The 26156-nt window shown below is 38.1% G+C and overlaps 1 protein-coding gene across 2 annotated transcripts in view; it reads right to left on the reverse strand.

The window, feature by feature from the left end:
- The window catches only part of LOC149145934 (uncharacterized), a 264965-nt gene extending 251079 nt beyond the window's left edge, over positions 1-13886 (reverse strand). For both annotated transcript variants that reach the window (XM_089447971.1, XM_089447970.1), the window contains exons 1-2: positions 13693-13886; positions 13276-13582 (exon numbers count right to left, since the gene is read on the reverse strand). In XM_089447971.1, coding sequence (XP_089304097.1) covers positions 13276-13582; positions 13693-13761 — 376 coding nt within the window. In that variant the 5' untranslated portion in view covers positions 13762-13886. The remainder of the gene's footprint in view (positions 1-13275; positions 13583-13692) is intronic.
- Between the last annotated feature and the right edge of the window lie 12270 nt (positions 13887-26156).

Here is a 26156-nt window from a genome sequence, read left to right on the forward strand (position 1 = left end):
TACCCCAAATCAACATGCAGAAGTAATTTGCTTCAGTATTCAAAAGAATAACTTGATGAATGTAATTTAAAATCAAGTAGGTGAAGTAGATTCAGATTTGTTGCAGTAGGGGTTCCTTCGGAGTGGGAATTTTCACATGGTATCAGAGCATTGATTTTGAAACAAGAAGAGCAGATCTAGTGCTAAGCAGTGAGGCCGAAAGTTGCACTTGGCAACAATTCGAATCCCCTTGAAGGGATTGTGTAGTCCTTGCCGGGAAGCAGATCCGAGGAAATCTCTCTCTAAGTGAGATAACGGAGAGGTACGATTTCTAGTTCGTGAGTTTGCAGAGGCAGATGGAGTGACGCAAAGCCTCAGCACAGTGCTTGAAGGGCGCACTTTCTGTCGGGGCAAAAATCCGCTGGAAAACAACGAAGACACGTAGAAGGGGAATTTTCTCCTCATAGAACTTTCTGCCAGAAAGTTCGAATTTCTCACTTGCTGAGCAACTAAGCAGTGCTAAGCAGTGACTAGAGGAGTCAATTCAACAGTTAGGTGCAATGTTACTTGGGAGCGGGAGCGAAAGCGGGGAGCAGGAGCGAAAGCAGGGAGCAGGAGCAAAAACGGGAGCGAGAGCGACATTTTCACAAGCTCCCGGGTTGGGAGCTAATCCCGGAGCGATTTTTATATAATATATATTTTTTATATTTTGATACATATATGTCAACAAAAACATGTAGAATGATGAATTAGATATAAAAAACATAAAAAAACATAGATTGATCATTGAACCATCAACCATATAACATCAATCATCTAGAAGTTATAATCTTCATCAACCACGTCCACAAGTTAGTAACATACAACATATTGAGTCTCGTGAATCATGATTCATCAATCTTAAAGTTTCAACTTCAAGCTTTCAAAATTGAAAATTCAATATATAACATTTATCATCATTGATCACCAAAGTTGTACTTGTAAGCTAAGTTTAAACTTTAAACTTTAACCATTACAAGAAATAATATCTAACATGAAATGAAATGTTATAAAATGAATTATGAAATGAAATGAAACAACTTTCACAAAGCATCATATTCATGATTCAGAATCATTACCAATGAGTTATAATTGTCAACTTCAAACTTAAATTGTCACAGTCATATATTGTTTACAAAAAATATCATTATGATATGAAAGAGTCAACACTCAACAGTTATGAAAACTAATAGAAACTAGAAAAGACAAGTAAACTGTAAATCTATTATCTACTACTACATGTGGCCCTTGCCACGAGCAGTGTCTAATGTATGAGCAGGTCGTGGTGGTCTTCTAGGAGTCTCCTGCACAGACCAACGACCAGAACCAGAAGGCACATGCCCTCCACGTGAGGGTGTAGATGGAGGCGACGACAGCAAAGGAACAAGACTCGGAACTTGAGCACTGCTACTGGATGGTGGAGGTGGCATAGTTGTTGCTTCATCTTCCTCTCTTATAAGTTCCGCTTCCAGTTCTTCAAGATGTATAGTGCCATCCTCCAAATTATCATCCTCTGGGTGGTTGTCCCAAATTTTATATGTTGGATCCTCATAAGCCCGATCACAGTAATGACTCAACAACCTCAAGTTGTAGTGCACATAAACCAAGCTTTCTGTCCGGTTTTCATTGAGTCTGTTTTTTTTCACATTATGTATGAAGCTGTAGGTGCTCCAACACCTCTCTGCAGAAGAAGTATTTACAACCTGTGAGAGAACCTTTTTTTGCCAATTTTGGCAAAAGTCCATGGCCGCCATATGATTCCCACCATGTGAGAGCATCAAATTTGTCTCTATCTTCCATTGCATGAAAGGTACCAAACAAACCAGTGCAACTAGCACATTCCTCCTTGTCAGGTATCAACTTTTCTAATGCTTGCAAATATCCTGTAGATACCTCTTCATCTATATGGGGTTTGGCCCTAACCCCACCCCCTGGTGCAGGTTGGCCCAACCAAGATGTAGAGTAGTATTTTGGCGTAAGGATATACGCCAAGCAATGTAGTGGAACATTAAGTTTATCCCACCGTATACACACACAATCGTGAATCAGTTTGTACAAGTTGGGATCATTGTTATGAACAATATCTTTTATTTGCCCCAACATGGTATCCATCTGCTCATACACCTTGCCAATCACTGGTTTATCTGTATATGCAAACCAAATCATGTGATAAACGGCCTTGGTGAAATCCAATACTTGCCTCACACGTGCCCAAAACATACCATCAAGAGCGGCCTCCTCCACCTGTTCAAAACCTTGCCTGTCAGCTGCATTTGTAGCCCTTTCCTTTAATACCTGCCAGTGTGGACTTGATACCATGCTAGCCAATGACTCTCTTACCTTCAAAAGGCGCCTGAAGGTGAGGTAATAGCTACCAAATCTAGTGCTCGCAATCTTCAACAACTCCAATCTTGAGTGACTGCGAAAAAGGCCATGCGTATTGGTATGATTTGTAATCAATTTTATCATTTGTTTGCCTTTCTTGTATAAATCACCAATCCATTTGTATTGTTCGTTTTTGTTCGTAACAATATCATGCATCAAAAGGTTCATTGTGTGAACCAAACACCCAGACCAAAATATGTTGGGGTATTTATTCTCAATAATTGCTCCCGCTACCTTACAATTAGGACCACTATCAGTGATGACTTGGATGACATTGTATGGCCCAATGCGGTCAATTGTTTCAAGTAATGGTTATGCAATGTTGATGGCGGTCTTGAACTTGTCTGAGTAATCATATGCTGAAAGAAAGATGCCACCACTAACAGACACAACAAGAACATTTATCAATGGCTTGCCTTTTACATTTGTCCATCCATCAGATACAATGGACACCCCATGGTCAGTCCAAGAACTTGTATTCTATTCAAAGAATCTGATATTTTTGCTTTTTCATGATCATGTCCAACGGTTCTTGCCTTGTCATACCCAGGGCTCTTGTATCCTTTAGGGGCATCATTTATGGCAGAAACCATTTCGTGCCAATAAGGTGAAGGAAAAACATTGAATGGTATCCCAAATGCATAGAGAAACCTGTAAACTTTTGAATCCACATCATTCCTACACCCTTCATCAAGGAAATCTGATATGGTTCTATGCCTTAAACCTGGTGACCCTGTGCCTCCATATCCACTGCCTTGGGAGGATGCTGAAGGAGTTCTTTGTGCATGTGATTGTGAGCTTGGTTCAAAGAAACCCTTTGATTTTTTAGATTTGTATTGGGCTTCCTCCTCTTCCCTTATGTATTTGGCTCTATCTGCTGCTGACACACCTGTACAAGTTTTGATTCCTATTTGTTTATCTCCATCCCATGGCATTTTCCCGCAGAGGTGTTTTCTGGCACGGGTGTATGAACCTATGTAATTATTGTTGCAATGGGGGCAATGAAATTTAGTGGTTCCACCCCCTTTCCCTGCTTCAGGCCTGTTAACATATTTCCACAATGGGGTTTGGTCTTGTTTAGTTTTTTGAGCTAACTCATGTTCACTCTCCTCCAGCTCCTCCTCACCGAGGTTTTCATCAAATCCACTATGTCCCCCTTCTTAATTTTCAATTTCAACCCTCCTTTTTTTACTCTCTAGCACCATAATAACCAAAAAAGGAACCAAGAAGAAGAAAATGCCAAGAAATATAACCATGATGTTTGAAATTTGAAGTTTTGAATCCGCACAATTTTAAAAAAATGTAATGGTAATGGGAATGGGAAATAGAGAAAAAATTATTTATTTAATTAGGAATAAACATTAAAATAAAATTGCTAAACACTCTATTCAATATTTTAGAGCCTACCTCTTTGGCGTCCAATCTCCCCTTGCAAGCTCTTCAATCTCCCCTTGCTCCTTGCTCTCTCTTGCTCTCTCCTTGCTCTCTCTTGCTCTCTCCTTGCTCTCTCTCACTCTCTCCTTACTCCTCACTCTCACCCTCTCTCAATCTCAATCTCACTCTCACAATGATGAAATGAAATGAGGGAGGGTCTATTTAACCCTCCCTCCCTCCCTCCCTCACTCACTTTTTTTCTACAAAAAACCCTCCCTCCCTCCCTCCCTCACTTTTTTTCTACAAAAAACCCTCCCTCCCTCCCTCCCTCCCTCACTTTTTTTCCACAAAAACCCTTTTTTTCCTTCTTTTTTTCTTTTTTTGCCGAATTTTTTTTCCCACGCGTTCCGCTCTCGTCGCTCCGAGAGCAATTCTTATAACCCGGGAGCGGTCGGGAGCGATCGTTCCCTGACCGCTCCCGAGTTATAAAAATCGTTCCCTGCTTCGCTCCGAAAATAGGCAAGGAGCGCAAATTTTTTTTACAGGAGAGCGCTCCCGCCCGGAGCGCGGATTGGGAGCGGGATCAAGGGGGTGGGGGCAATGTTGCACGAAGCGGGGGCGAAGCGGAAGCGTTTTTTAGAAGCGGGGACGCGGAAGCGTCATTTTCCAAAAATCTAGGAAGCGAAGCGTCCGCAGAAGCGTCTGCTATATATATATATATATATATTTGCATTTATACTCAAAACAAACATCCCAAATAGCAAATTAATTGTAGAAGACATGAAAACATGCATATTTTTGCATAAATCAAGATAGATATAACATCCATTGTACATTAATGATTAATTATTCGAGCATCAACCATTTAGATGCATCAACCATCTAGAATCTAGATTCTTCTCCTCTTGTCTAACCTTTGCCTCTACCTCGATTGTTTAGGGATATTAGTCAACATTGCCCAATTTTGATCAAACTACCTAATTCAAGACTTAAAATATGGTAGAAAAAGCTTAACATGCTTGATCAATGATTTTGACTTGATTGAAAGGTAATTTTTTGCTAAGGGCATGCCGCGTGACAAAGGAGTTCAACAATTAACACCACCTACACTAGGGTACATATAGGGCTTGGCACTCTTGATTAAATGCTAATCGCATACCTTCATACTTGATATAATCTAATGAAATGCCACAATCCCATTGATCCTGAATTCCTGAAAACTGTTAAGTCTGCTGAATTTTGAATAGGATATGAAATTCTATTTTCTCCATATGAAGTCCAATGAGGCTAGAACCACTCTCAAACATCCTGAGTCATTTCATGGTAATGTTAAAAATTTAAGTAAAAGGATGAAAATGAAAAATAAAGGAGAATGTCACTTTTACTTTAAGAATTTAACATTACCATGAGGGAGCATCTGCTATATTTATATTTTTTTTGCCTTCATTCGTCACCCTAACCCAAGGTGGAACCACCCCCAACAAGAAAACTCACCTAAAATTTAAAAAATAATAATAATAAAAAAAATAATAAAAAATAATAATAAAAAAAAAACGATTTTCTAAACGCTTTTCCGGAAAATGCTTCCTCCTCCGAAGCGCCACGCTTCCAACCCGAAGCGTCATACGAAGCGCGCTTCGGAAGTGACGCTTCCGTACAACGCTTCCGAATTTCCAGGAAGCGACAAAAAACTCAGCAGCGGTGCTTCCGAATTTCGGAAGCGCGCTTCCGGCCAAGCTTCCTAGGCGCTTCCGTACAGGATGCGCTTCGGGGCTTGGAACCGTGGGGGCGGGGTGGGGGGGGAGGGGGCGCTTCGTGCAACATTGGGTGGGGGCTCCCCCACAACACTGGTTGGGTAAGATCAGGACAGGTTGGAAGGTACTTCCAACTATGTCATATGGAAGACCAGAATCTTAGTTGTTCTGGAGGAATATGATCTCGAGGCCTACATCAAAAGTGTTGTAGTTGTTCCTGCTGACAACGATCAAAAGAAGAAGTACAAGGCCGAGCAGGGGAAGGCAAAGAGGCTCATTCTCGATGGAGTTCGAGATCATGTGGTCTCACACTTGCAGGGCAAGGATACAGCCCGAGAGATGTGGGAAGCCTTGTCTTCTCTGTATGAAGGCTCTTCCGAACAGCAGAAGATGTATTTAAAGAAGAAGTTGCAGCAGACTTTGATGCAGAAAGGAGAAGGGGTGAACCTCTATCTGTAACATCTTCAGGGCACCAGAGACCAGCTTGCTGTAATGGGGTCCACTCCTCAGCGAACCGCGATGCTGAGGATAGTCCTGAATGGAGTCTCGGACAAATGGCAAGTTTTCATCCAAAGCATATTGGGCAGGGAAAAACTACCTTCATGGGAGGAGATGTGGGCGGCTCTTCAACGGGAGGAGTTAAGGAGGGACCTAGTGAAGGTCAACCTCAATGGCAGCAATGGGAGTGGCACAAAGACGAAGGAGGAGAAGGAAAACGCAACTCTAGCATCAAAGGGGCAGCAGAAGCCGAAGCGGAAGAAGGACAATTCAAAGGTGAAATATTTCAGATGTGGTGAGATGGGTCACTTTACATCTCAGTGTCCTTTAAAGCAAAAGGATAAGGACAAGAAACATGATCCAAAGGTTGCAGTCGCAAAGATAAACGAGGATGAGTTTGCCATGAGTGCCCACGCATCTCCAGGAGGGAGATGGGGCGATATTGAGTTGTAGTCGAGAGAACTACATGTGGGTAGGATCCTTGAGGAGTCCACCTCTTGGATCAATTCCTTGCTACGGGAGCCCAAAATTCAGCAATAGCGAGATGGACTTAGTGTCAGATGATGAAATCAATGTTTTAAAACTCTGACTCTGGTTTGGAAACGACCGAGGGTTGGCTCTGACTCCGACTTCGACTCGGTATCGACTCGGCCGGTTTGATTTCAATGACTCAGTCATTGTAAAAAACACATTAAATATTTATTTAAAAAATAAATAAATAAAATAAAATTTTAAAGATTTTCATTCATGTTTCCAAACACAAAGCTTTAGAATATAGAGAGAAGACAACATATGATCAAAGTAGGCTCATGAATATATCCATTATATCAAAATGGCACCCAGTGCATTGTCCAATACAAAGTTCATACTTAGCCACCAATGCCAGGATTCTTTTCTGCCTCAGCCTAAGGACAATCACTAGACTACAACAACAATAATACCAATTCTCTGCCCCTAATGAAGTCTCAGAACCCTTGATTTAATTTTAGTCAAGCTCCAGAACAATCAGAGGTAAATATGTATTTATTAGTCCCTTGCCAGAACGTTTGCCTTTTTAAAAACATTGTATGGCTCAACGCATTGTTTCAGTTTTCTAATTCATGCCACTATGATAACCATACTTTGGCCTTGTAATTTTCAAAACTTTCTCACAGTGATAGATTACTTTAGGGCTATAAATATGCAATAAAGAACAACCCAACCATTGATATGTAGGAGGCGGAACAACTTTTGACAAATGTGCTTCAGGATTTTTGTCAAAGAGTCGAGTCAACCGAGTTGTTACCGAGACGGCCAAGTCATTACCGAGTCAGTCGAGTTGTTACCGAGTCGGCCGAGTCAATGACTAGCTCGATAACAACCCGGCCAACCATTCCGTTTCGACCACCGAGCTGACCCGGCCAGGCATTGGCTCGGTCTGACTCGGCCGACTCGGAGTCGACTCGATTGTTTTTTAAAACAATGGATGCAGTGGAGTGTTTGGAGGACAGATGCAGTAGCTTGGGACCAAAGACTGATCAACGCAGAGCAAGGTTGGCAACGGTGCAGTTGGCACAGTGCAGAAGTCGACATCAGCGCAGAAGATTCAGAAGGTCAAAGACTAGTAGCAGTCAGATTCCAACATTCATGGTATTATGTTGAACACAATTAAGTTCAGTTAATTTTGGATGTTTTTCAGTTGCTTCTCTCAGCAACTGAGTTGCAGTACGAATGCAGTGTTAGCAGTGGCAGTGCTAGCAGCATAGCAGATGCAGCGTTTGAGAGGGAGCTGTAGTACAGATGCAGCAGTGGCAGTGGCAGTGTCATGGGCAGCAGTACAGTAGCAGCAGCAGCACAGTGTTGGTGGCAGCAACAGTGCGGAAAGGAGGTGCTTCAGAAACAGAGCAGCATGCAGGTGGACATTGTTGCTAGAGCACTTTCCTCGCTAAGAGGGAGTGTTAATTTTTGGTAGCATCGAAACTACTCTAGCCTTGAAAATCAGTGGAGAGGCTAAGGCACATGAGTTCTAAAAAACCCAGAAACCGTTTGGTGAAATTCCACCCGGATTGTATTTTATTAAAATAATTAATATTTTCAATGGAGTTCCTAAGTCTAAACTTAAGGAAATTAAAATATTAATGGGTATTAATCAAAATATGGGTGAGAATGATCTAGAAGGCGGATCAAGTCATGTTTTAATCTTAGTCGTTGATTAGAGACTTAATCTCGGTCGTTGAAGACTCAACAAGAAAAGTATAAAATGGAGGCTTGGGGTTCATTTGGAAACACACACACAGAATGAATTGATCTGGAGTTCGATTTTTAGGGCTAGGAAGCTGATAAATTCGAACTAAGTGATCATTCTGCAGCAGAGGGGCAGTGAGAATCCAGGAAAAAGACTTTCCGGAGAATACTGACAGAGAGGCGAAGAGAGCTTGCAGAGAGGCAGCGCAGTAGCCAGGAGAGCTGACGCTGGGCCAGTCTGGGCCCACACAGCCAGAAAGGGAAAAGTTGCCTATCACGCAGAAGTCGAAACTATCGAGAACTGCGGAACAGCTGCGATAGCTGACGCAGAGGGCAGAAGAGGTGACGTAGGGCTGACACAGACACTGAAAGGCTGACGCAGGGCCAGCGTAGAAGTAGCTGGGGTTAGCCAGTCTTGTTGCCAGATCAGTCGGAATTCTGCCGGGTGAAGTGAGGTAAAACTCACTCAAATTTTCCGCCAGTATTTTCTCTGTAAAAGATTGCTAGATGAGCATCCTAGATTTGTATTCAGATATTTTTCCTGCATAATAATAAACCCTCAGAACTGTTGCATCAGTTTTCCCGCATTGGGTTTTTCCGGGGACTATTATGTCCAAAATAAGTGTGTCCTATGTATCTTGTTCTTTGCTCTGTTTTTTGTTTCATGAGATCAAATATTACATTAGTGTAGGCTGCAGAAGTAATTTGCTTCAGTATTCAGAAGAATAACTTGATGAATGTAATTTTAAATCAAGTAGGTGAAGTAGATTCAGATTTGCTATAGTAGTGGTTCCTTCGGAGTAGGAATTTTCACAGTTGCAACCCCACTTCTAGTGGATGGAGCACCACTAAGCCCTAAAGAAAATGAATGTCGGGGTGTAACATCAATGGGGGCATTCATCCCTTTCCTTTGACCTTTTCCAGCTACCCTTGATGAGTGAGCCATAATTTTAGTGAAATGAGGAAGGCAATGGATTGTTGTAGGAAAAAACTTGAAGATTGATGGACAAATCCACTTGCCTGGAACTTGGAATCCCTGCTAACGCTACACAACAATCCTCAATTGCACTCCAAAACATCTCACACCAACCTATTGAGTGAAATGAGCTCTAATGAAAGGGAAAATGTGTTTTTATGGGTCACAGGCCTCTTTTATGGGGGCCATGGTCAGGGCAAATGTCTAATACATGTTTGGAACGTGTCTTGCGATTAAGACACGTGCCTTTAGCTTACAACATCTAGTGTTACATAAGGACCATGTAGTCGTTGGTCGTGTTCCACGAACACTTCCACTTACTCCTACTCTTCTTCATAGATCACAAAAAGTAGTAGTTTCTCGTGTCAAGAGGAAAGCTTAGTAGATATTAGATTTCATTTTCTTTTTCCTATTTAGAAATTAGAAGTACTATGTAGAACTTAGTGCTTTGTCTTTATTATGGTTTATTTTGTAAACATTATATGATAGTTTAAGTTTGAACTTTGAACCTACATTTGAACTATTGACTGAATCTTACAACACCTTGGTAATGAATCCAATGCTCTATTTCATCTTGTGGTTGATGATATCTATGACAATTTGATGATGACAAATTTTATATGTTGAAGCTTGAGGTTGATGTTGTGGTTGATGATTAATTGTTTGATGACAATGTCATAAGTTATAACTACTAGAAGATTGATGTTATATGTGGGTTTCTGTGGTTGAAGATGCTTCTAATTTGCTCCAGTTTCCGCTCCCATTACCAAAAGACCAAAAATTTCCCAGCCAAATTGGATACAATCTCGGTACCCAGCTCAAAAATACTTCAAATTCAAAGCAATTTGGCCCCTGTGCCCAAAAGCTTCAAGAACAACTGCTCAGTTCTTCTCTGTGTCTTTCTCTTGTAAGTTCCTCCTCTGCCTCTCTCTGTATAAAATTTTCTCCCCCCTATTTTTGCAGTCCTTTCCTCCTTTTATGCTCGAGAGATTACTCCACCGCTTCCCCATTTGTCCACCGCTTTTAATTTGATAAGCTCAAAAATTGCAGAGGCGATCACTGCCTTCTCTCCTCCCGATTGGCTGACAATGCCCTTTTATTAGTGTATCTCCATTATCATAATATTATGTTTTCCTTTTTTTGTTTGAGTCGGATTATTTTCATAGTATTATGGTTTTATATATACTCTTGTTTATTATATTCATAATTTAATATATATATATATATATATATATATATATATATATATATATATATTACTTTCCTTTGATTTTATAGAATACGTAATTTCTTTTGTTAGAATAATATATATATATATATTATAATTCCTTTTGGTATAGTTCCTTTGTATGTAGGAGGGTACATAATTCCTTTGTGGTGAGTTCACTACATTGCATTTATCTTTAGTTTTATATAGTAGAATTATATATATATATATATATATATATATATATATATATATATATATTATGGTGGTGGTACATATATCAAGTACCCTACTATATTCTTGTGAGTTAAGTATTCGCTTCAATAATTAATTCGTTACCCTAAATATGGAAGTTTTTCAATATTAATTAATATATATATCAGTGTTGCAAACATCGCGATTTTTTTGCCCCGCAGATTTTTTCGGCGATTTTTTTATTTTCAAAAAATCGCGATCTGATCGGTAATAATCATGAGTGGCAGAAACTGCGGGTTTTAAAGCCGATTTTTAGTTTTTGTTTGTCATTTTTTTCAGAAAGTGGGCTTGTTTGAGAGCTGAGGAGGAGAGGAAGTCAACTACAAAGGAAGAGGAGGAGAAAAACGAAAGATTTTAGCATCCCAAGCAAGAAAAATTTGAGTTTGGACCAAATTTCTTTAGCAAAGCGTGGTTTCCAGGTACGGGCACCAAATTTGGCCTTTTTTTTTGTTTTTTTCTTATTTTTGTTTGGGTTTCTATAACCCATTGATTATCAAAGATTTTTGAGTGGATTTGATTGTGGTTTCTTTTTCATTTTTGTTGCATAGAGTGGAGAGGGTTCATTTTTGCTCTTAATTGTATCATAGCAGCAAAGTGTATCAGAAGTGATAGTAGGAGGAGGGCTATGGGTTAAAACTATATGGCACAAATATATTGCACCCCAATCAATAGAAGTTTGGCTCTGACCTTCAAGGAAATCTTTGACAAATGCTTCTATGATTTGGAAGGCAACAGTGTTGGCTCTTCCTCTTGTGGGTAGATGACTTGTCTGGAAAGTGGAGTAGGAACTAGAATGAAGGTGCGTGAGAACCCAAATGTGAGTTGTGATGAGAATTTTAAATTGCCAAGTAACATGGTGGAAGCTCCTCGAGAAAGAGGGCTATTTTATTTACACCAAATAGCTGGCCCAGTAAACTCCAATACCTTTGCTCGGGAAAAATTAAGCTTCACGGATGAAGAGGGAAAGTGTGGGAAATCTATTGGTTCTTTAAAAAACAGCCATGTCAAAATCAAAGATGAGGAAGATGAATTAGTTTGTTCAGGGAACTCTGTAAGGAGATGCTACAAGCCAAAATTAGGGTACAAAGCTCTAAGAAAAGAATAAGGGGTCCAAGCTTTCAACTGGTGGTTCAAAGAGGTGTGAAAAATTTAATGCCCCTATACAGAACAAAAAAAAAAGCAGATCATGTGGTTGGTCCTCAGCCAAAAAGTTCCTACATGTAACTTTATGCAGAAGAGGAGCTAGAATAGCCCAAGTAGATGCCATTTATGCAAATCCTCTGAGGAATTTATCTCATATGCTTGTTCATTGTTCTTTTACTTTAACTGTTTGGAAGGAATTAGAGGCCCAATCAAGTTTAATTAATGCATGAACAAGGAATTCTGTAAAAGAGTGTCTTTGGCTCTGATGTGTAAATTAAAATCCCCAAGCCAAACCTTACAAAGCACTGCCACACATTACTGCTTGGAGGATATGGCTGGAGAAAAATTCTAGTCTGTTCAAAGATAAAGTCATCCCTCCTCGAATATGTGCTGCTCAGAATATCTCTATAGTCAAGAATCTCAAACAAGTGCAGGATCCAAAACCTTCCAAAGTTATAAAAGAAGAGGCCGTTGACAAAACAAGAGCATGGGCATATTTTGATGGTGTTGCTCAGGGGTTACCTTCCAATGGGGGCAACGGGCTGCCTGAGTCTACATTCTGCAAGTATAAAGCAGTTCTGGACAGAAGTACAAAGTGAACAACAAGGCAGAAATAATTTCTTTGAAACTGGTTGTAATTTTAGAAGTGCAAAAAGGGATTCAGAAATTGCACGTGACGCGTGACTCCAAAGTTGCAATCGATTGGATGACAGGTCTTTCTGCTATGAGGAACTTTCATTTGAGTCCCGTATATGATGAGATGACTAACTTGGAATTTCAATAAATGACGTTTCTTCCTTTCATGTATTCAGAGACAGGAATTGCACCGCTGATGCATTAATAAAATCGGGTGTGCAGATGGCTCTAGGTACATGGCATATCTGGGCACATCAAGAAGAAGACCTGAGAGATTATGATCCAGGACTTTTCATGTGACTTTTTCTCATATACTGCAGAGTTATTGCAGTTGTGATTATACCTCTTTTGCTCTGATGTAAATTTCTGGAATAATAGGTTGGCTGGGCAGACATAATCTTGTAATTTGGGACTTCTTCTGGAAATTTTGTAATGTTATGCAAGGAATTCTTTTTTGTTTCAGTTTTTCAACTGATTCAAACCATATGTTCGTTCTTTTGAAGAAATTTAAAACCTGTTATAACAGGGTGATGTGAGCAGTTATGCAGAACAGTTTCTGGATGTGGTTTTTATGTAGTCAAGTAGGAACATATCATTGAATGCTAATAGGCACCTGCAGAATGTAATTTCGCTTTACTAACTACGATATTTTTCGGGTAAAAAAAGAGTGGACATGCCAATAGATTGACTTGGGGGACCTAATATCAATAAAATGAATTCAACAATTGAAATTGAAAATCTCTCATATCCATACCAAGAAATATGTGCTCTGCCTCATACTGAAATGGGGTGGAAGAAAATTATACCGAAAACAACAGCTAAGACCAGCCCAGCACCTACAGCAAATCCAATGAATTTGCCACTGGCAGTTGGGGCGACAGCCTTCATGCTCTCTGGCTTGTAGTAGAACTGCTGGCTGTCCCGTCTGCTATTAGCAGCTCTCACTGCCCAGAGTCTTGCTCTCAAGTGACCTCGGGCTAGATAATTTGGCTGCAAAGGACTAAATACTGCTCCTCCAAAATAAGCAGAGTGAGACGAACCCAATGCTCTGTGTTGAAGATTTAGCATTGATCTCATTGTTTGCCCGTTTACTGTATATGCATTAAGCCTAACCTGCAATATCCAACATACATTTTCGCAGGAGAAATGAATAAATACCAAGTCGATAATAGATTAAAAGAAACTGTAAACACAAAAAATACTGCAGAATGGATTTTGCATACCTGTGCAGAAATGCATGGCCAATATGATGTTGTTTGATTGTGATGGAGATCACAGAGCGAGGAGGCCATTTGTGAGTGGAGAATTACAGTTCGTCAGTCCCTGCAGAGAACAATTTTTTTCCATCCAAAGCGCGACTGTCTATCCTCCGTGGGTTTTATCCTTGCTATTCCGCTTCTCTTAATTCGTTCGTCTTTACGCTAAGCACTTCATTGCACATTAGCTATTACTTAATGTGCGCCGCCGTGTGAACAGAACGACGAATTTATTTTTTATTTTTCTATTTTTAATTAAATAATACATATAAATTTAATTAAATATTACATCATAAACGCAACCCGCCACCTAAACATAGGTCATTGACATGTTTTATGTCATAAACCTATCGAGCCACCTAAACTTCTTAATATGTGGCATTTTAACAACTAAACTAATTAATGTTACTTACAAATACAATTAAACCTAGACATGTTCGAAGACAAAGTTCTCGAGGGAGCTAGTGGTTAGGGTTTTCTACTCACGATGTATAAAATCGTGGTAGATTTGGTGTTTTTGTTGCATATTTGGGGTTTTGTTTTGAGTGGTTGTGGATTGCTTGGTTGTTTGTGGTGGGTGTGTGTTGACAGATTAAGTGTTTATACTATTGATTCGGGGTTCCAGACTTGGTTTTATGTTGCCTTAGCTTCCTATTGGCTTTGTTAATCTACTCTCTTAGTGAGTTTTGTTGAGTTCATTGCTTGTACAATGGGTGTTCTTTCCAACCCTAACATGGATGGTCATGGCTTTCTGCCTTGTGGTGGATTTATAAAAATTGTGGATACAATTTCTTCTCTATTTTTGGGGTTTGTTGTGTTTCCAAAGAATAACATTAAAACCCTTGAGGAAAGAGAGTTGATTAGTAAGTTCACCGGACTTTGGCCTAGTTATAGCTATGTTTTATAATGGATCTCTAATAATTGGACAGATAATGAACCGAGTGGTACTTTATATTGTGGAAATAGCTATTTTTCTTTTTGTTTTTGAAAGCAAAGAGAACATGGATCTGATCTACAGATCTCGGCCCTATTTCATGGGCTCCAATGGAATGTTTCTCACCAGCTGGACTTTGGATTTTAACCCTGTCATGGAAATCTTTTTTTCGTCTATCTAGATTAGGTTATTGTATCTTCCCATTTTTTGTTGCATCAATGGTATTTTCAAAGCCATAAGTGACAAATTAGGTTGTTATATTACGAGTTCTCAAGGTTGTTGAAATATGTAACTAGGTTTGGTTTTCATAATGACATATGTAATCATGAGTTTATGTATTGAATGTAAAAAGAAAATAAATTTATTATTGTTGTTCTTGAGGCATGGGTTTCATGCTCAAGGAAATTTATTTTATAGGTCAAGCACCCATTAAGTGCTTCTAGGTTTGTCATAAAGTCAATTGAGTCATTGTCATGTATTGAAGACCCATTTAGGCGTGTTACATATTGTAAAGAAAATTATATGAGTCAAAATTAGTCAAAAGACCATCCAAGACCTCGTCATAATGCAAAGATCAAGTCGACCTACATGAAGGGACAAATTGGCCTAAAGATAGGAATCTGTACCCTTCACAAACCCATAAATAAGAAGGAATTTTACCTCATTTAGACACTCACTCAAGCAAGTTCGATCTCTTCAAGATAGAAGCTAGAAAAGGGTGAAGAAGAAGAAGAAGATCACGATCGAAGTTTTTAGGCCTCTCTCTCTCTCTCTCTCTCTCTCTCTCTCTCTCTCTCTCTCTCGCGTTAGGGTTTCTACAGTTACTAGGCTATATGAAATTCTGAAGTTGCATCGAAGCTGTGAAGTTGCATCGAATCTGTGAAGTTGCATCGAAGCTGTGAAGTTGCATCGAATCTGTGAAGTTGCACCTAGGTCGAAGTTGTGAAAGGTCGAATTTGAATCTGCTAGAGAGGTCGAAGTTGCAGAAGAATCTGTTGGGCAGGTCGAAGTTGTAGAAGAATCTACTAGGAAGGTCAAAGTTGCAGAAGAAGTTGCTAAAAGTCAAGATTGCAAAAGTTGTTGGAAGCAAGGTGTCACTTGGTCTTTGAGGGTCTTGGTCAAGGGTCAAATGTCAATTGAAGATCTATAAGAAGAGAAAGAATTATAATGGGTTTTCCTCTCGGTTGGAGAGGTTTTGACCCTCGTTGATCACTTATATCCTATGTCATATTGTCTCATTGTTATTTATGGTTTGGTAGTTGTTTGATGATAGAGAACACTAATAATAATCAAGAGAAAGAAGAAGCTAATCAAGTTAAGTAAAAATACATCACCTATCTTTAGTTGCCCCCTAGATTTCTCAACATGGTATCAAAGCTAAGGTGACTACATCAAGGAATGGCAGCATGAAGAAGGATACTCAAGCGCTGAAGTATAAAGAGATCATCTTGGAAACATCAAAAACATCAATCATCAAGAAGGACTAACCCTCTCATCATATTGAAGGGAATAATTGAGAGCATCAAAGAAGACCTCAAAACCCTACCTCATCCAAAGAGGGGTTCCACACTTGAAGTGTTCTTGGGAAACTCACACATTCTACAATCATTATCACAAGGAAGGAAGAGCGCAACACTTTTGGGTATGCTTTCTAGGCTATATTCTCCACGCGTGCGAAGTATTAGGACAACCTTTTGTAGCAACAAGTATTGAATTATAGCCACCATCAAGAGTCAAGTTTTGTGCCAAGGAATGTCTCCTTCGCAAGCTGAAATAACAAGAAAAATAAGTCAAGTCAAGCAAAGTAGAAAGGAGGAAATTTTGTCCATCTTCTAGCCACACGTGTGAACTAGGGTTACTGCAAAACATATCGAAATTGTAGAACTACTACAGCAAGGCGAAATTCTGAAAAAGGGCCGAAATGTGAGGATGTGAAACAAGTCTAACTAGCATTGACTTAAAGGAAGAAAAGCAAGAAAAAGCATTTTCATCGTCATTAAGGAATCAATGTGATCTCCCTTTGAGCCAAGGATCACTTTTGAAGGAAGACATCTTCTATCTACATCATTATCAAAATCAAGAAGGCATCAAGTTGAAGATCTCATCATCTCGAAGCATCTTCACTTGACAAGTAAGTATCTTTATATCTATATTTTGAGTTTGTAAAAATGACTTCATTTTGCGAGGGAAGCAACAAATTGGTTGGGTCGTCAAACTTTCTTGCATGGAAGAAGAGGATAGATATGATCCTCATAGAAAATGAAGTCATTGAGCATGTGTTACACATCATTTTGTCGCATTAGGCAAATGACCATCGGTTTGGATCTTTCGCTATCCACAAATGTGTCCCAAAGCATTCCCCTACAAAATAGAATCCAAATTATCCCAAAGAAAGTGGAATTCTTGGATTCCATGGTTCAAAACCCTGTTTTTGGCTTCCTACGCAATTCCCTAGTCAATTTTTGTGCATACGCAAAAGAGTCCACAAGGAACTATGCATAAGTATGCATTGTCTTACGTTGTGACCTGCGAACATGACTTAACGCATGTAAAAATCAAAAGTAAAGTTTAGAAGCATTGTTAGTTGTATCTATCCCAACTAACAAGCTTCGAATGGTTTCTTATTTAGCCTCAATCTCTCCCATCATGGAGCTACTCCCTCTCTTTGTGGAACCCCTATCCCACCATTAGTGGATCTCAGCCCTTGGAAAATGGATCACAAACTTCCCACTCTTGGCCTATGAAGCTAACACAGTCCTGAGGAGGAGGAGGGGACTGTTGGAAGTAGGCTTATGCTGCAGGAATAAGGTTGGAAGGCTATTCATTCAAGGAGAGGGTTGGAGATTGTAGGAAGAGACTTGCAAGGCTTCATGGTTGTAAGACTATTCTCCATTTTATTAATATAAAGGCAATTGTTCTTTCTCAATTACATCTTTGTTGATACAATTTGTAGGATTCCTTGATCACCTACATAGATTGTGATTGCATATTGATCAGTTTATGATACATGATTGGATTAATTAGTTCATTTACCTCTTATGCTAGATATTGGATGCTTTGATCTCATGTATGTTTTTGTCTATGCAGATCTTCGTTAGGACAACATGGAGAAGTTGTGGGAAGCGATGGGAAGATCTCTAAAGCATCGAGGAGGAGTGGATGATTGAAATCTTTGAAGGGGACTTCATCAATCATTTCGATTAAATGGTAAGTGGCCTCTATCATAGTATTTGTTTCAGTCAATCATAGTCTAGAGAAAGGTAGCAGTTAAGTTGTTAAGGGCAGCGCTGGAACTATAGAAACTAAGGCAATAAACAAAAAAGTGGTGAATATCTCGTCTTATGAGCTAAAGAAGGAGGAAGCTGAGGTTCTGAATAAGGGTCTAAATTTCGCCTTAGCTCCCAGCAGAATTCCTAATGAGGAAATTATATGCAGTTTGGAAGATGGTATCAAGACTCTCAGCAATGAAGACAAAGAGCTGGTCAGACAAGAATGCGCTGTCATCTTAAGGAAAGCAAAACCTCCTAAAAGAAACCTAAACCCTGAACAGCTCAGGGCCATAAGGAATCTCAGGAAGAATAGTGACATTGTCATTCTGAAAGCAGACAAAGGTGGAGCCACTGTCATTATGAATTATGAGGATTATGTTAGCAAGATGAGGGACCACTTATATAATAGTGGCAGCTACAAAAAACTGGAAGAAAACCCCATCTCCAAAATCACTAGACTTGTAAAGAAAGCCATTAAAGAAACCGATCTTGACGATAAAATAAAAAAACGCCTCACCCCTGATAGTGAAATCACTCCCCGGATTTATGGAGCCCCTAAGGTGCACAAGAAAGAAGTTCCCCTAAGACCTATAGTCAACACTATAGGTTCTCCTACTTATGAATTAGCAAAATATGTCGCTAGTATTTTAGCTCCGCTAGTTGGCAAAACCAGCTCTTACATAAAAGACTCCAATCAATTTGTCAATTTCATTAAAAATACAACCCTAGATCCTGAAGATAAACTGGTTAGTTTTGACGTAGTCCAGCTATTCACCAAAATCCCCCTAGATGAAGCAATTCAAGTGGTTAAGGAAGTGGCTGACCCCCAAACTGCAAAATTAGCTGAAATTTGTCTCCGCTCAACGTTCTTCTCTTTCCAAGGGGAAATCTTTGAACAAACATCGGGTGTGCCTATGGGATCGCCTCTTTCACCCATTGTGGCCAATCGCTTCATGGAAAAATTTGAAACCAAGGCTCTTGATTCTTACCCATTAAAACCTAAGTTTTGGGTCAGGTTTGTAGACGACACTAGTGTAAATTGGCCTCATGGTGATATAGAACTTAAAAAAATTTTGAACCACCTCAACAGCATATCTAAAGACATAAAGTTTACAATGGAAACCGAAGAAAATAACTGCATCCCTTTCCTTGACATTCTCCTCATTAGAAACAATGATGGCTCCATCGGCCATAAAGTTTTTAGAAAGAAAGCTCACACGGACAACTACCTCCATGCTGATTCACATCACCACCCAGCGCAAAAGACCGGGGTACTGCAAACACTCTTCACTAGAGCTTGTAGAATCTCAGATGACAACCACGCTGATGAAGAAATTGCTTACCTGAAAAGAACTTTTGCCAGCTTAGGATACAATAGTAAGAGCATCCTCAAAGCCATTAAAAAGGCAAAATCTGGAAACAATATAAACAAAACAAAAGACCCCTCAACTTCTAATGCATACCTTCCATACATTCAAGGTATCACTGACAAAATTGCCAAAATTCTCAGGAAAAAAGACATCAAAACTTCATTCAAACCCTTGTCAACTATCAAGCAAGGTATGAAGTCTGTTAAAGACAGCCAGGATCAACTTCAGCAGAAAGGAGTTTATATCATAAACTGCTCTTGTGGAAAACATTATATAGGGGAAACTGGCAGGTCTGTAAGAATAAGACTCAAAGAGCATAGCGCTGATATCCGTAAAGAAAGAACTCGCTCTTCAGCTCTTGCTGAGCATGTAGGCAAAACAAACCATCACATATGCCTTGAAGAAACCAGAATCGTTGCCAGAGAAGAACACCATTTCAAGCGTAAAATTCGTGAAGCAATTGAAATCATAAAACATCCTGGTAACCTTAATAGGGATGGGGGATGGGACATTAGTAAAAACTGGAACTGCCTGCTTAAAAATAAAAATAAGTATATATAAAATAAAAAAATAGAGCTCATAAATAAACCTAATTCTTATCAATAAAAAAAAAAAAAAATTTAAGAGAAATATAACTAATCAGTTTAACAATTGAAATCCACATAAAACTAATACATTAATTTAAAAAGAATAAAAAGAATAATACATTTAAAAATAATACAATTAAAATTAATACATTAAAAATAATACATTATTATTAATTGAATAAAAAATAATACATTTAAAAATAATACATTTAAAATTAAAATTAATACATTAAAAATAATACATTAAATTTTTTTAAAATAATACATATAAAATTAATGCATTAAGAATACATTAAAAATAATACAATTAGAAATAATACATTTAATATTAATACATTAAAGAATTACATTAAAAATAAAAATAATATATTGAAAATTAATACATTAAAAATTGAATCAATAATAATACAATTAAAAACAATACATTTAAAATTAATACATTATAAATTTTAAAAATAATACATTTGAAATTAATGCATTAAAAATAATACATTTAAAAATAATACATTTAATATTAATACATTAAAAATAATACCTTAAAATTTTATTATTAATTGAATCAAAAATAATACATTTAAAATTAATACATAAAAAAAAAAAAAAAATACATTAAATTTTTTAAAAATAATACATTTAAAATTAATGCATTAAAAATACATTATAAATAATACAATTAAAAATAATACATTTAATATTAATACATTAAAGAATAAAAACTAATACATTTAAAAATAAAAATAATATATTTAAAATTAATACATTAAAAATTTTAGGCTAGGTTTTTAGGGTTAATTGAATTATTAAAATAATAAATAAAATATTAGTTTACTAATATAATCTCTAGGTCGGCCTAAAAAAAACCCTAAACGATCAACCTTATCCTTATTTATCTCAGATCTTTTTCTCTCTTCTCTGTACATCAAAGTCCTGATGATGAGCCTTGCTCTAGGCTCGAAACGTCGACAAAAAGAAAATGATGAATACTGTGGATTATCCGAATACAATCTCTCAAAAACCTCTCCACAGAAACCTGCAATCCAAAGGTAGCAGTTCCTGGTTGTTTGTTACTAGATTTCTCTGGATTCTAGGGAGATCGCTCTTGTCCACAAGAGGGATAAGTCCACATAACAAATTGGGGACTCCACTAGGGATTCATCTCACCTTTTGAACCTTTTGTACAATCCTTCCTTAAGTGTCTGGAAATTTTAAAATTTTGGATTTTGGGTTTGATTTGACTTGTTTTTTATTTTTTCCAAAATTCCCCATTGTGCGCACTTAGGCTTCAAGCACAATGCACATTTATGCGCACTTGTCTTTCTACAACAGAGTGTATGCGCACTAGTTTGCTCTAGGACCTGCGCACATACCTGGAATTTTTGAAAATTTTAGTTTTATCCTCATCAAGTCCAAAGTTTTTGGTTTTTCCTGTTAAGTTACACTTGTTTGTACCTTCTTTGAGTGTTTGTCAGTCTGGTTGAGTGTTATGAAAATATTTGCTTGTGATTATCTTGTTTTTTCAAATTAGGGTAAAGTCTCATCTAGTGAATGGTCGATCTATCAAAAGAGAGATCAATTGGTCTTGCCTTGTCGATTGTCTCACTTTCTTCTTTCAGTCAAATCAGATCTTGAGTTTAGCTTGCTCTTTTGCGAAAGATTGTTTTGTGTGTGTATAGCAAAGATTTACAAGATTGAGTATTGTTTGTGAAAAATACTTCTTATGCTAGTTTCAAAATGAAAAGTCATTTTTCCTTTCATTGTTTAAGAGTTCATGAACTATACTTTTTACTGCAAGTGAATTCATAGCATTCAATTAAAGAAAAAATCATGTTAATGATTTTTGATTTCTTGTTGCATTTTGTGAATTTCCGAGTGATTGTATGTTTAAAAGAGGAATTTCTTGATTTCTTGTGTTATTGGGCAAAGTGAAATTTTGAAGTTATTTTCAATATTTGGGTATTTCGAAATTAGATATTTTCATTTTAGGAAAAGAGATATAGTGGGATTTAGAGTTTTTGTTTACATTTCCATTGAAAATATTGAAAGACTCTTTCCTTACTTCAGATAGAAATTCATTGAAATGAAAAGATAACAATTTCATTTTCGATTGCATTAGGATTTGTGTCGAGTCATAATTTCATCAGTTTCACCTCCATTACCTTTGAGTAAATAACAACTCTTAAAATCAACGCTAATAAAATCAATCTAGAAATATTTTATTTTTATGGCTCTTTTCCACCTACAGTAGATCAGGTTGTAGGGATTTGGAATAGGGAAGTGAGTTAACTTTCCAAAGTTGCAGACAAACATTAGCCAGCTTGTGATAGGGAGAAAAATCTATTTATTGCATTTTTTCTCTAGGAAGGTCCACCTACAAAGGAGTCAAGCACGAGATCATATCGGACCCAGTGAAGTGATCGACCCAACTTCATTGGCTACGGTAGAGTGATTTACATGTACTAAAAATGGTGTCGAAATGTACTTGGGATTCACTTGGAAGTAAACCTCAAATTAACCATGTTGAGGAACTTTCAAGGGGATTGAGCTTTGTTACTTTGCCCTTGCATGTACGTCTCGTCTGTGATTGTACCCCTATGTTAAATTGTTTTGCGTGGTAACCTTAATGACCATATTCTTAGGGCTTTTACCCGAGGTGACAGCGGAGGGGAAGTCTCTGTTGTACTTGGAACAAACATTGACTAGACTCACTTGGAAATTTCTGGAGGCTATTATTCATTTGAGATGGCAGAAATGAAGCTTATTTGCACCGGATCATGTACAGTAAGCAGGTTGTCAACATAATTGGTTCCACCCACTTTATCTATAGCCACTTTTCACTTTGATCTCTGCGACATTGGGTTTCATCACCAACTAGTGATTTCATTGTGAAAAGCTTGTTTGCATGGTTTGAATCCTTAGATTTTTTAGCGTGTGTTAATTGTTTGTTTTTACTTTTTAGAGACTTTAGGATTGGATTGTGATTATTGTTTGATTTTGTGATAAAAAATCCCATCATGGATGAATCACCAAGGCAGTCACGTAGAATGCAGGGTAAACTCCCTAAGTCTACACCTAGCCAATTGGAAAAGATAAAAACTAAAAGGTCAAATCCAAGAGGATCTAGAGCCTCATAACAACCTGAAACATCTACAGTTTTAAAATATGAGACAATAGAAACCGAAGTGAATCTGACGTAAGAAGTAGAATCAAGATTAGTTCATTCTGATCCAGAGATTACTAAAGTAGTTCAAACTCAATTTGATACTGGTGAAGTCTTAGACACTGAACTAATTGAACCAGAAGTAGAAGAACCTGAGTCTGATATTTATAGACTAAATCCCCTGCACCTCGAAGGAAGCTGATAATTACGACTGGATTACCTCCTGGGTTAATTAGCATTGAAGATATTACCAGAAACGAAGAGGCAGAAACACCTCATTCTCCATTTACCGCTGGTGAATCTTTTGACCCAAGATTTTTTCTAAGAGTTCCTTTCGATCCTTTCCGACTTGATTCTTGGTATTCTACCCCTTTGGACTTTTTAGGTCATAGTTTTCCATCTCAACGCATTCCTTTTTATTCATCGAGAAGAACCATATCAGAAATTCCTATTGGGAGCCAACCTATTTATTCATCTATGTTTACCAGCTCCCCGAAATCATTGTTGTATGGTGGTCCATCAGTTCCTCCTGGATACCAGTCACTTACTAGGACTTTTTTAGGAGTTGCTTCTTCTCTCAACCTTCTACTTGGTCATCTGGTTTATTTACATCTACTTTTTAGAGCACAACATATGTGGCTGAAGAGCCTATGGCATGAGACCAAAAAATTCACATGGTATCTAGTAACTTAGGTAACCCTCAAACAACCCAAATTGGTGTTTATTACCTTCCTAGGGGCAACCACTTTATCCTCCACCTAGAGGACAACCTATTATCGTATCTTATCATATGGTTGGAGGTCAACCTTTTACTGGAACTTATGGTCAGATACCTCAGCCCAGTCCTTGTCAACTTGTTGTAGCTCAACCTTTGCTTGGTACTCCTTATCCTGGGACGAACACTATTTGGAACCCTGCTTTTGCTCAACAATTTGCTCCAGTTGCTCCACAAGTGTCAATTTATCAACCTGTTCAGCCTACTAGACAAGCTATTCCTCAAATACCTATTCCAAGTATTGTCGTACCTGTCCAACAACCTGTTCAGGGAATTCCACAAACAGTTGTCCAACAACTTGTCCAAGGAATTCCTCAAACACCTGTTCAACAACCAATTCAACGACATGTTCAGCAATCGGTTCAACAACCTATCCAGAGTGCACCTCAAACACTTGTTTCGCAGTCGGTCTCAAGTTCACCTCAGACATCGATCTTAGGAGTATCACAAATGATCGTTCCAGTTATCCCTCAAATACTTGTTCCTCAAACCACTCAGGCAATCCCTCAAGCTTATGTTTATCAAACTGGTCCTACGGTCCAATCTACACCATAGATTCCTATCGGAAAACCTATTATAGGAACAGTGCAAACACCTTTTCAAGGTCAAGCTTATCAAGTTCCACCATTTCAAGGACAATTTTTTCAAAGTCCACCTTTCTAAGGTCAAAATTTCAAAAACCAACCATTTCAAGGTCAATTTATCTAAATACAACCTGTTTAAAATCAAATTTTTCAAGGTCAACCTTTACAAGCTCAACCTATACAAGGGAAATATTACTTAGGTCAAATGGGTCAGGCTTAACCTTTCCATAGTCAACCATACCCTGGTCACACTTATCAAGTCCATGTTCAACCTCAACCTGGTATGGTTCACCCTGGTTACCCTGGTGGAATTCCAATTCAAACTGTATAGGTTATTCCAGGATATCATGGATATCCTCCTTCAATGGTTGGTCTTAACCCGTAAGGTTATCGAACTTTTTGACAATATCCTAATCGACAATTACCATTTACAACCCTAGATTTACCTGATTTATCCCAGTTATAGAACAATCCTATTTATTATTATCCTTTTTGGTCAGTGATTCCCACCAAGTTACCAAGTGACATACCTAAATTTCAAGGAAAATCAGGAGAAGGTCCATCCAACCACGTGATGACATATCATCTTTGGTGTGCATCGAATTCTTTAATCGATGATTCTATCCGTCTTTGTCCTTTCTAATGAACTTTAACTAGTTTGACAGCCAAATGGGACATTGAGTTACCTCACGCCTCTTTCCATAACTTTAACTCTCTAGCAACAACGTTTTTAACCCATTTCCATTTACCGAGTCACTATGATATTGGTACCGAACTATTGACTTCTTTAAAACAATCAAAATCGACTTGCATTTTTGATTATATACATGAATCGACACATAAACATCGGTTAGTCAAAATTTTTATTCCAGATCAGAATTTAGATGAATGGTTTACGAAATAATTACTTCCCGTTATTACTGAAGATGTTGCTAAGGGAGGTGTTGCCATAGAAGAGCATGTAATTGCTTGTGCCCAATATTTAGAATTATTCTATACCCAATCCGGAACCTTGTACGAGAAAATATTGAATTCACCGTGCCCGACAGTTTCAAATGATCCCATAGTTACAACTTCTATAGGATCAAATGTCGTTGATGGTATAATAGGTTTTGGTAACCAACAATCTAAGGGGAAAAAGAAAATTTCTAAAAGTACTCAAACTTTGTCCATGCAAGATTCACCTGATGAAATCCTTTCCCCAGAAGTTATTTATGAAATTAATGTCGTAGAATCATCTACCGATAAGAGTCAATCGTCTCAAGGTAAAAAGAAAAAAGAAAAAGGGAAAGGTAAATCGAAGCAAAATGCTTCTTCAAAAGAGAAACCCGCTAAAACTGAACCTATTGACGAGAAATGAAAACCTCATTATCCTTGCCTTATTTGCAATGAGGATCATTATACAAAGGAATGCCCACCTCGGCCAAAGGTTACCAAATTCATTAAAGGTTCTCCAACTCCCATGTCTCAAAGGATCAATTTCCTTCTCATGATAGAAAAATGGTTTCTCATAACACATATTCCTCTTCCACGTCACAAGATATCATGATGATGTCTTTGCAGCAAGTTATGGTAGCTACGAGATCAAAAGATTACAGATCTAAGGGTCCTGTGGATAATGGAAATTAGGCTAGTTTAGCAGGTCAACCTTCCAATTCAATTCCTTCTCCTCCTTCTGAACCATTACAGATCAAGAAACTGAACCCTGACATGATGATTCGACCACTTCCCAAAGGTATGCTTCTAAAATCTGTT

The sequence above is a fragment of the Pinus tabuliformis genome, chromosome X, assembly GCF_031772625.1.
Source record: "Pinus tabuliformis cultivar Carrire ecotype Pingquan chromosome X, CPIR1, whole genome shotgun sequence".
Classification (NCBI taxonomy): domain Eukaryota; kingdom Viridiplantae; phylum Streptophyta; class Pinopsida; order Pinales; family Pinaceae; genus Pinus; species Pinus tabuliformis.